At 40.7% G+C, this 12,639-nt stretch overlaps 1 protein-coding gene across 3 annotated transcripts in view; it reads right to left on the reverse strand.

The window, feature by feature from the left end:
* CUEDC1 (CUE domain containing 1) overlaps positions 1–12,639 on the reverse strand; it is a 163,043-nt gene that overhangs the window by 69,641 nt on the left and 80,763 nt on the right. For all 3 annotated transcript variants that reach the window (XM_077481124.1, XM_077481123.1, XM_077481125.1), the window contains one exon: positions 833–1,320. In XM_077481124.1, the coding sequence (XP_077337250.1) occupies positions 833–1,114 (282 nt within the window). In that variant the 5' untranslated portion in view covers positions 1,115–1,320. The remainder of the gene's footprint in view (positions 1–832; positions 1,321–12,639) is intronic.

The following is a 12,639-nucleotide window of genomic DNA, read 5'->3' on the forward strand; positions in this document are numbered from 1 at the left end:
ATCAATGCCGCTTATCAGTGCTCAATGCCCATCAGTGCTGTGCCGCCTATGTGTGCCACAGATCATTGCTCATCAATGCCACCTATCAATGCTGCATGTCAATGCAGCCCATCAGTGCCTCCTATCAGCACTGTCCAGCTGTGCAGCCGATCAGTGATCATCAATGCTGTCTGTCTCCCCAGCATGGCTCTGAGTGGAGAACGTCTCTCATACAGCTCAGAGGCAACAGTTCTTCCTGCTTCCCCCTCTCTCGCACAGGATGACACAGTCCATCTGCTCCTTCTCCCCCTCCCCTGTGTGTACCGGTTGTTAGCTTCACACTTGACTTCCCACAAAGCACACACAGGAGAGGGGAGTATGAGCAGATCAGCTGTGCCATCCTGTGCAAGAGGACAGAGGAGGGAGGGAAGGAGGATGGGAGGCACTCTTCCATAGAACACCAGCTGTAAGAGATATGCTCTCTGCTCAGAGCCGTGTGACTAGCAACCCCACTAGGGCCTCAGACAGTGGCGGAATTCCAGGGCCCAGTCACAAGTGCAACTGCTGCAGCCCTGGTAGTTCTGCCACTGATATCTATAGAATGGGGCAGGTTCATGGAGCACCAAACTTCAATTTCTTTTACATATATTTGTGTATACAATATACATATTCAACTAAGATCAGAGGGCACCATATCACTATTTAAAGCAATTAAAAAAAAATGCTTAGGAAACAAGAACTCTTGAAAGAAGAAGTGTTACAAAGTCATATTTGAACATGGGTAGCATAACTTACTATTGCAGATGGAAAAAATCATTATGGTCCTAAAACAAAATGAAAATAAAAATATAACCTCAGGAGGAATGCTGTCATCTGAGTCCGAACTGTCATCATAGCCACCATCGTCCAGGTTCATCTGTAGTAACTGATCAATAGTAGCATCCACTGCTCCATTGTTAGCCCTCAAGACACATTCGATAATGTCATATTCCATGTTTGGAAACATGGTTTTAAAATCCTCCATAGCCTGGTTGAACTCCAACCTGCGTACAGGCCGGCTGTTGTTGAGTTCCTGAGTGGAAGAGTTGCTCCGTGCACTGCCATTGCTGTTACTCCTACGGAACAGACTTGTCATTTTTGATAACCGTTTTTGAAAAATGGTTCAAACTTATAAGTGGCCAAAAGTAAGAAAATCACAATAACTGGTCATGGCTTCTTATGGAGAAATTTGGTTTCTATACTTCTTGTTATCAGACAGATTAAGGCCTGGGTACGTCCTCTTCATGAGCAATATCTTCAGATTAAAAGCACGACAATGTGTAGCTTTGAACGAGAATAAATCTGTGGAAACAAAAAATAAATATTTAACATTGTATACCTGTGTAAAGCCAATGTTATTGTAAGTTTTTTCCTGTAAGCAAAAATCTATATGTAAAAGTAGTAAATACTATTTAGAAGACAGTTATTTAGTACATCCAAAGGGTAAATTTCTTTTTTCTTTTTGGGTGAATTATGAAAAAGTTAAAACTCCTGTGAGTTTTTACTACTTTGTGTCTCTGCTAGGGGGGTTTATTCTGTGTGTCCTGGTGACCATTGGCAATCTAAAGTGCTGAGAAATAGACGACAAATCCTCAGACAGGGAAACTTGTTCTGGTGACAACTGTTTATTAGGGCATCTCTGTCTCAATGTTTAAAACTTTAGATATTTTAGCTACTTGGTGCATTCCTTTGTCCATCACTATTTTAAAATGACCTAGAATTTTTTTTCTTTTTTTAAGCAAATATTTAGTTAAAATTTATTTTTAACTTTTCCTAAGTGAATTTCTGACAAAGTAAACAGTAAAACATATGCAGTGTATTAATATTTTAAAAATTCATTAAAGACCTCAATTTCATTACACTAGACAAAGGGTAGCTTTAAATAAGTAAACGCTTGATGCGATACACTCAACGTCTGTAAATGAAAACTGTTCATTGCTCTTCTAGTACTCCCGTCTCACATTCTTTCTAATGCAGACAACAGATGGGATGAGTTAAACATAAATAAATGCCTGTCAGCTTCCAGCATTGTGCTCCACATAGCCATGCTGTGTCTGATGATCTGTGCTGAAGCTGGCAATGGATTACGGTTTTACTGGCAAAGAGAATTGGATATTTACTATGAACCGGAGAACTACCCTGATGTAACAAAAGCCATGGTGAGAATTAGAAAAAAAAAAAAAAAAAAAAAGGATGCTATGTGCAAAGAATACAGGAAATAAACTTCCCATGGATAATACAAGTGCAAGTCAAGAGGTGTAGTGCTGGTGTATGAGATTAATAAACGTGTCTCAAGTTTGCTCTATACTTCATTCAAAAATTCTTATTTTCTTTCCATTTCTTTTACAGGAAATTAGTGACTGCAGTGTGTCCAGTATGTTAATTCTGATCCAAGGGTATGGTTCAAATTATAGTAGAGTACTAGAGAATACAACTCCACGCTAAACTAAAAGCAACATTAAAGTTTAATTTAAAAAAAAAAACAAATTAAAATAGCAAACATGCTATACTTGCCTACTACATGCAATGGTTTTACAAAGCAGCCCAAATCCTTTTCTTCTGGGGTCCCCCGCTGTGCTCCTGGCTCCTCCCCCCTACCCAGTGCCTCATTGCGCGATCACCCCCAAGCTGTCCTGTCTGTGTCTATTGACACAGAGCTGGTTGCTTGGCCCGCCCTGTCCTGGCTTGCTCGGCACAGCATTTGCTTGACAGCACTAGGGAGCCAAAGGCTGGCTGCTGTTGCCATCAATCTTCCCAGGGAGGAGGGAAGATACCGGTGTGCATGTAGCTGGTTTGGATCTGGCTCAAGTATAAGGCCTCATGCACACAGGACATTTTTTATTTTATTTAACTCTCCTAGAAGCCAGCAGCATTTTCGCAAAAAAAAAAAAAAAAACGCCTGACACTTGTAAAAGTGTCTAAGGCTTTTACAAGCATTTAGGAGCTCTTACAGGAGTCAAGCTCTTGGGGCATTCATTTAAATTGGCCAGAATAAATAATTTGGCCACTGAAATTAACGCTCAAGCACTAGCTTTTAGGCACGCTTAGCAGCTTTTAGTAGCGTCAAGCAAAATAGAGAACCTGGTGCCTGATGTCACGGTTATACCCCTCGGGATTTTAGTAGACAGACCATCAATGTATAAAAAAAATATAACTTTATTACAAAAGTACATAGATGGATACAAATAAAATGATCAGAAAATGCAACAATATAAATGGTACCCCAAATCAACCGTCTGTATGTAGAACAAGCTGCTCCATCGGGTAGAGATGGGTTAGCAAGATGACATACTGGTGATGACACCCAACATGTTTCGGACCTCATCAGTCCTTCAGGAGGTTTTAATGTCAATGAGAGGGCTGACTGGAGAGTTCTGGCGGGGAGGGGGGGGGGGGGGGCATCCCTCTGTCAGAACACAGGACAGCAGGGGATATTTCTGTACTAATATTGGATTGTTAGTACAGACGCTCGGAACTGAGCTGTCAGGAAACTAGTACTGTGTATTAGGCTAAAGGCTTTAGAACCACTTAAATGCATGCGAGTCCACCTAAACTAAGGCAGCCCAATAAAAGGAGTCTTTTTTCATACAACCAGCAAGCTGAATGAAATAAAGACTCAATTCCCCCATTCACACTGAAGATGAGGGAATCCTTCCCGCTGAACGAATGTATTCTGACAGGGGGGGGGGAGACCTTCCTGCTGTTAGAATACACTGATCAGCGCTGCCGGCTATGCCAGCACATCGAGTGTGGATGGGGGGTATTGAGTCTTTTCTTCGTTCAGCCAGCTATAGCTCGCAGTGCTGATCAAGGGGGGACAATTTAGATGATATGGTCAAACAAACAGATATCGATCAGTAGATCTACTTCTGTACAACCTCCCTACCCATATTTGGACAGAAATTCAGCCGGTCCCTGCTGAACTGGCCGAATTTCAATCTATGTATGGCTGGCTGGCTTACGGTGGTGGATGATCGCAGGATCTTCTCTATGGTAAAGAAAAACCCATTTACAAGCAGATGTCCAATATTTTGAAGGATTCACATGCAAAATTCTTGAAAGTTTGTGACCCTTGGATAACATACTCCTGCCTGTCCCTTCTATGGTCGACAGTAAACTTTGCTTGGCAGGTCCCGCGTCCGTGGTACTTGCACTTTCCTGGGGCCTCCCTCTCTCTTATTTCCCCCTTTTATTCCTCCTGTCTTTTCCTCTTCATTCTTGTTATGGCATACTGATATGGTGGCCACACAAAATATTGACACTTTGGACCCAATTTGGACATTTTCACTTAGAGGTGTACTCACTTTTGTTGAATTATTTTGAGGGGACAGTAAATTTACACTGTTCTACAAGCTGTGCACTCACTACTTTACATTGTAGCAAAGTGTCATTTCTTTAGTGTTGCCACATGAAAAGATATAAAATACTTACAAAAATGTGAGGTGTACTCATTTTCATGAGATACTGTACATACACCCACACACACACACTCCTATATGAAGCTATACACTCCCACAGTGCTTAAAAAGTGGTCATTTTTTTCAACTTTCCATCTATTAAATCTTCTGCCCTTTTTGTTTTCCCTTTGGATATTAAAACTTTTTTCTGCCAGTAAATACCTTATACAGCTCACTTCCAGTTTGTCTGGTAAAAAGCCTAGGTTTATGACATCCTGCACAGCTCTTTCTCCCACTTGTAAGTTTGCCAGGAAGGGAGGGAGTGAGTCATAAGAGGGCCAAGAAAAGCTGCAGGGATGCAGAACTGGAGGTGTGCCTCTGTGTGAATCCAGGAAGTGAACAGGCAGCAGCTTCAGTTGCCCACAGTTAAAATGGCTGCAGCCAGACTTAGTGGAGCGAATTTCTTCAGCATATTAGGCAAGTACAGAATTGCAGCATATATAAAATAGTATGCAAAGTGGTTGGAAGGAAGCTTCAGAATGGCAAGGATGTTTTTATTACAAATTATGTGAACAGACTGCAGTTCCTCTTTAATTATAATGGGCTCTCAATAGAATTCCTTTTTGCAGTGATAAAAACAGTCACGCTGTTCCTGAGGAAGTCTGTCTGACAAAAAGTGTAGAGACAGGGTCTAGTGATGTCCTCCCGCTACCTAAAAGTTTCCAGGTAGTTCCTAGCGGTAAGGACAGAGCACAAATATTTAGAACTAGTGCTGGTTATAGCACTGGGAGATGGGAGTGACTTAAACATTTTAATAAATAAAAGTTAAAAAGGATGTTATACTATGCAGATTTTTTCCTTCTCATGTAATGCAACCTAAACAAAAAAAAATAAAAAAATTGCACTCTAATTTTAAGCCACACGCATAAAAGTGAAAATTCACATAACAGAGGTGCCACCTAATATTTGTGAAGAAATAAATGATAGAAATTAAGTACTTTCTAAACATGTATGCAAACTAGCTTGAATAACTAGTGATTTTGGTTTCATAAGTGGCTGAAGGTGGAAAAAGCAGAAGACAGCAATGGATCATAGATATCCTTGGTGCAGATTAAAAAGCACTTTTTAACTTTAATAAATAAGAAGTCTATTTCCAAAGTGGCACAGAGCTGTTTTTATCACAGCAAAAAAAAAAAATTTGGCAGAACAAAAAAACTGCAATACGGTGGGTGCAAATTTTCTCAGCTGATTTCTATATTGACATTTTCTATTTTTTGGTTAATGCGGATTATTTTTTGATAATGTGGTTTACATGGTACAAGTGAATGTTTTCAATTGTTATAGATATGCATGTACAATGTATAGGTCTGACCGGAGGGGTATTTAGTAGGACATTGGTATACACAGTGTTTTTTTAATATGTTCAGAAATCAGTAATGGTGTATTTATACATTGTCTTTGTTTATTTGTATCTACTAATTATTTCCCTAATATGAGAGAAGAGAGTTTACCATTAGGGAGGAGGTGTGTCTTTGTTCTTCCCACTGAAGATTTGTAGCCGCATCAACATTACAGCATTTAATTGAGCTCTTTTTTTTTTTTCTGAGTTTTTTTGCATTGTGCGGCTACACATTACATGCACTTTGTCTGTTTTTTTTTAATTACTTTTTTTAATTACGTTTTTTAATGAAGTGCATCACTGAATACTTTCTGCATCGGCGGGGCATGAGGATGCTCACGCTGCTGCTGATACTGATGTGTTAATTGAGCATTCAGCCAGAGCGAGCGTTTAGTTTTTGCTTTCTGGCTCTATTTAAGGGACGAGCGGATCTGCATAGCCACGCCCTCTGATGAAGACGCGATTATGAAACGCGTAAGGATGTGTCTATGCAGCTGTCCTGTATTCTAGCTTCAGCGCGAGTCATCCCGGCATCTAACAGCTTGTGACAGCGGTGAGATTTGACAAATCGCGGCTGGACACTTGTTTCCATTTTATGCGATTGTGATAAATTTAAAAGCATATTTTTATTGTGTGTGGAGTGCATTTTTGAATAAAACAGGTTTACACTAAGGGATGTTTCCTGTTTATTTTTTGCATGGCCGTTGTGGTAAGCAAAATCTGATTAGAATTGAGACCCATGCAAGAGCGAGTTTCCAGCTTTAAAAAGAAAAACAGATCTTTGGATGATCCAACTTGGGATCGCTTTGCTTTTGCTGTTGTAATCTTCAATCCGTAATAACGATATGAGCAGTACGCTGTTGGAAGTCTGACGTGCCTATAATTAACCCTTTAGGGGGTACGTTCATTACAAAAGGGGCCACTTTGAGCACAAGGTTTCTTCGTTTGTATGGTGTTGGTGCATACTCTGAAGGACATTCTATGCTTTTGAGGGTCTCGGGAGCACTTCATTCACTTTATGAACTTTTTCCTTTCCCTGTACTTTTGGGACTTTGACACATCAGATATTATGAATATTATATGACTGTGCTATGCATGCATTTTATCTTTGGCAATTTTTTGCACAAATTTATCTATTGATAAAATTCTGTTGAATCGCTGTAAATGCCAGGGTACTGTTTATAATTTTATTTGTGATCGTATCTTTGCATATTTTGTTATAGATATATAAAATGTACATAAAGGACACCAATACAGTCACACATTCATTTTGTTTACTTTTGTATTTATTCAGTGAACATAAGTGCTAAATAAACGAAATGCGTATTACAGGAAATTGCAGCTACTTTAGCAATCAGGGATGGAAGCTAAAGCTAATAAACAAAAGTTTATTATATTACAGCCTAGCAGTCCTTGGAGAATGCATTAGCTTTCTCTTCAGTTTTTTTCCTTTATTTTGAACTGGTGACTCTGCCAGTACATACTTCCTGCCCTAAAGCGATGACACTCACTCTTCCTACTGTATCAAGATAATAGAAAAAGGATAAGTAAACGGTAACACCCCCCCCCCCCCCCCCATAACATAAATGGGTGGAGTTTGGTTGTCCTTACAAATTACCAAATCATGCAACACATGCAGAGTGCTCAGGAAGTTAACAGCTAACAAGGTTTCTGGCAAGATCAACAAGTACTTTGCTTTTTTTTGCAAAAACAACAGGTAAAGCTAAACACTGTCAAAAAGAAAAAAAGTCCACTTTAACCTTAATTCCAAGGCAAATGAAATGGACTTTAAATATTAACATGTATACCAGGCATCATTAAATGAGGGACCACGGTCCGGTTCCGGTACCAGTAGATATACTACCTGGACCACAGCCCCGCCAAATAGTTGCCTGTGTGCCCTCTCCCCACCGCTGGCTCGCCTGCCTGCCTTGTGCTGCTCTGTTCACAGCATGGCAGTTGCGCTTTGCACGGGTCTATCCCTTCGATATGATCGCTGCACTGCCCCTCTCCCCACACTGCCCGTCTTATTCACATAGAATAAGAAACGTGGCTGCTCTGGACAAAGGGCGGGACTTTTTAAGTTAGGAAGCGGGTGATTGGTTTCTTTGTAGTGGGGCAGTCCCGGCAATAAAATCACTCACCTTTAATGTGAAAAGTCCCACCCATTGTCCAGGGTTACCATGCTTTCCGTCTTGTGCGAATAAGGTAGGGTTCTGTGGGGAGTGCTGTGCAGGATAGGAGTCTACTATTGAAGGATGTCTGTAATGGGGGGGGGGTCAGTCTGACGAGTGGGTCAGTCTGATGAGGAGGCTGCGATGTGGAGGATATCATGTGGTGTCATAGCACCAATATGACACTTGGACCTCCGCTAGAAGAAAATTTTTGACCAGACCCCCATGAATTTTAAATTCACTACCCCTGATATATACCAACACAGTACTTTTTTTTTAGACCTCATTCATTTAATATATATATATATATATATATATATATATATATATATATATATATATATATATATATATATATATATATATATATATATATATATATATATACACACACACACACAAAATATGCTCTCTTGCAGCTCTCTCCCCTGGTTTCAAAATGTCAAGATTTAATGGAGGTTCTAAAAATGTCAATTTTTTGTTTCTTTTTTTTGTCCCCCCTTTAGTTTATCCACCTTCAGTTTTTTTTTTTTTTATACAGCAGAAAGAAAATTTATTTTTGGCAACCAATGTCAAAAGCAATCTGATCTTTAAATAGACATAGTACAAAAAATGCATTATTCATACGAGTCTTTATTAGGAGGCTTTGAGAGTTTCATTTTCTCCATGGCTGTGGTTTTAACTCTCTTTGGTGCCTTTGTGTTAATCGGAGTACATTGTGAAATTTCTTGTTTGTCATGTTTAGCTTCCAACTGTTAGCTTTATTCTTCCCAACAGCAGAGCTTTTCATTCGACCTGTACAAGATGTCCTTTCTTCAGACTTCTGCTTGTTTGTGCAACTAGACTTCTAGATTAAAAATGTATCTGTATTTTTGTTTCCCCATTTAAACGCGTTCCTTGTAGGTTGACACAACAAAACAATGACAGGCAGGTATGTTATTTTCCATTTGTTTCCTGTGCTAATTTATAAAAAAAAAAAAAAAGGAGTATTGTTTGTAAGTTTCTGAATGTGTAATGCAGGCCATGTAGTTGGTGGTTTTGTGCAATGTTCAGAAGCTTTCCAGTTTTTGATTCAAGAGCATAGAGAGTGACATAGAATAGTCTGCCACAAAGTCTAATTTTATGGGTTTCAAGTGACTTAACCACATAAGGACCGAGCCGCTTTCTGAGATTTGTTGTTTACAGGTTAAAAAGTTTTTGCTAGAAAATTACTTAGAAAAAAAAAATGTATAATGTTTGGGGGTTCTAACACCCTAGAGAATAAAATGGCGGCCGTTGCAATACTTTCTGTCACACCGTATTTGCGCAGAGGTCTTACAAGCGCACTTTTTGATGAGATCTGGGGGGTCAAAAAGACCTCAGATCTCATATTTACACTAAAATGCAAATAAATAAAATGTTGTCATTTGAAAATAAAAAGGCCCTTTAAGAGCTCTGGGCGGAAGTGATGTTTTGACGTTGCTTCCGCCCTGCAATGGTATGGAGATGGGTGGGGGCCTTCTTCCCCTCACTGCTCATCTCCATACCCAGCCAGCAGAAGGACCCGATCACCTCCGCCACTGCAGACAGCTCCGGTAAGCGACGGAGGGCACCAGAGCGCGGCGGGAGGGGGCCCCCCTCTCCTGCCACCGATGAAAGTAATCTCATGGTGAATCCATCACAGAGACCTCCATTATCGGAAACCAGACCGCCGGCCGAAGAAGATACTAGGGTTATGGCAGCTAGCTGCTGCCATAACAACGATATTCCTCTTCAAAATTAGGACGTATATTGGCATACGGCGGTTCGGAAGTGGATGTAAACCCAAAAAAAAATATTTTAATTAAGACTCATATCGGTTACATCAGAGGATGTCATGTCATCTGTGCCCAGTCTTGCCGCAAAGAGTTAATTCAGCTCTGAGCAATCCTTCTCTTTCTTCAGTAAGATAAAGACAGTCACAAAGAGAAATAGGTGTCCAATCTTCCCAGTTGCTGTGACAGACAAGTTATTTCCTTATCTCATGCAAGAGTGTGAGAGGCATTCTGTGTACTTCACATCCCCCCTCATTTCTTCTCCAGCTCTCCCAAGATTGGCTACTCCACACCTTACCATGATTGGTGGTGATTTTTATGGTTTTTGACGAGATGTTAGTGATCATAGGGCATAATCCACACAAGACCAGAAGAATTTCAGTGCAAGAAATATTGATGCCTGTCCAAGGGGAGTGTAGAAGTGGGCAGGGAGTCTACTGACATCACAACTCGACCCACGAGCCCTGGACAACAGACCTGCCCACAGAATCTGGAGTATTGCAATGCTCCAAACAGCTAAAGATATTTGACAGGAAAGGTAACACGCAGGAGGGAGGTATATGTGCAACCCACGTTTATGTTAAAAATATCCATGTGATCCAGTGACAGGAGGATGGACCTTTTCCAGATTCAACTATATGACCAAACATGAAAGATTTAAATGTTCAGTGCCCAAATAAGACCGATTTCATGCAGTGAACTGTCAATGTATCTAGATATTGTACAATGGTGTCTTCTTGACTCATATTACCATAAAAATTAGATTTTCCAATCAACCCAGTTAATATCTAACCAATATCAAATGACATGTTTCTTTTAAAACATCCACACTGAGGTGGTCAACCTAATTGTGGTTTCTCAACATCCTCTCACAGGAGTCTATACTTCAATACAAATCACCAGTGAAAGCTCCCATATATCTATTTTCACATACTCAATTTAAAGGGCAAGTTCCCCTTTACAGAAAAAAGGAGAACTTACACAGGACCCCTTCCTCACTCTCCCCGCTCGCCCCACCCCCAAGTCCCGCTGACATGGACCACAGCAGTCTCCTGTTCTGACCCCCGATATATCCACATCAGGAGTCGGGGGCTTAAAATTCCCCTCGACATCAACGCGTCTTTCCAGATGGCACGACGGGCTATGCGGCTGCTGATGGGTCGGCCCCGCCCATGTGACAGTGCTCACCAATTAGAATGCTCTGAAACATCCCTCCTGACAGGGTACGTTTTGGACATTCAGCGCGGGGGGATTTTTAAGCACCGGAATCCTGACGCGGATATACCGGGGCTTAGAGTGGGAGATTGCGGCGGTCCAGGTCAGCGGGACCGGGAAGGGCGAGGAGGGGGTCTTGTGTAAGTTCACCTTACAGATTTTTCTGGAAAGGTGAACTTGCACTTTAATGTCTGCATATCCAAACCTTTTTCCCCCACCAACAGATTACCTTTTAATTATGAAAAGCACCGACAGTAGAAAGTGGAGCCTGACTTTCCTGGACTTCATGGCCCTTTCCCAACTTCCTGTCCAATGGGTTTGCATCAGTGACCAAAAAGGCTCATCTCAACTGGCAAGAGAATTTCCAGTTGGTGGAGCTTAAGCCCAATACACACGGGCCAATTGTCGGGCAGTATTTTTATTGAACCGGCCGACATTTGGCCTGTGTGTAGTACAGCCACTCAGCCGGCTTCTGTCAAAGGGGCATGACCAAAAAAATGACTGCCATCCAACTCTCCGTCAGCACTCTTAGCCAATGGCTGAGAGTGCTGACCAGAGTGAGGGCTATCCCCCGTCAGAACACAATAGAACAGCAGGGGAGATCATCGGATTGTTAGTACAGCAGCTCAGACAAGATCCGTCAGTTTTTTCCCCCATTTAGATCGCTGGTTTGAATGGAAAAAAAACAGTAGTGTGTACTAGGCTTTAGCCATGATTTCAAGGAATACCAAGCCACTGAAACAAAGTAAAATGAACTCAAAAGAGGGGGAAATAAGAGGCTAGTCAAGACTAAGCAGGCATGTTTGAGATCGACTTTTGGGCCAGGCTTTTCCTGTTATAAGTATAAAGTGAGCATGAGTTTATTTTAAAACAGAACCTAACCTACCTTTTACATCCAGCTCTGTTTGAGCTGTAGTTGCAATGGTGCAGCACATGTGATCAGTTATGACACCAGCTATTAGATGGCTTGACAGTTCGGTTAAGAGCAGAAGCATTGTGATAGTGATGTTTTTGGTAAACGGGTTTAACTAACTCTTTTGGACATACAGTAATGCTTCTATAAACAATTACTAGGTCTAAAATGATGAATCCATGATGAAAGCTTCATGAGCAGGTGCCAATGCAGGCAACACTTGGAATTGTGACTTCTGATGCCAAAGACACCAGTATTGTGCACAAAAAGGAGCAGCACCCAGTGGTGCATTTTGGTTTTAGGCAAGATTAAAATTGGGTGCCCCCTTATGTAAATTTGCCCCACCCCTTCCTGCTTAACCCCTTTATGATTGCCCTATACAGGGCGGTCGCTGTGTGCAGAATCAAATAAAAAAAAAAAATATTATATATATATATATATATATATATATATATATATATATATATATATATATATATATATATATATATATATATATATATATATATATATATATATATATATATATATATATATATATACATATACATATATATACACACATACACACATATATATATATACACATGCAATTCTGCATTTCCAGGTTTCGGGCGCAAGTGTGCGCTGCCAACTTGTTCCCACTGTGATTTTACACAGCAGGAGTCGATCAACAGGTCCCGCAGATCCAATGTCTGCCGGGACCCAACAATCGTTTGGCAGAATGATA

The sequence above is a fragment of the Lithobates pipiens genome, unplaced genomic scaffold (genome assembly GCF_037356315.1).
Source record: "Lithobates pipiens isolate NorthernLeopardFrog02 unplaced genomic scaffold, aLitPip1_a1.2 Scaffold_16, whole genome shotgun sequence".
Lineage (NCBI taxonomy): Eukaryota > Metazoa > Chordata > Amphibia > Anura > Ranidae > Lithobates > Lithobates pipiens.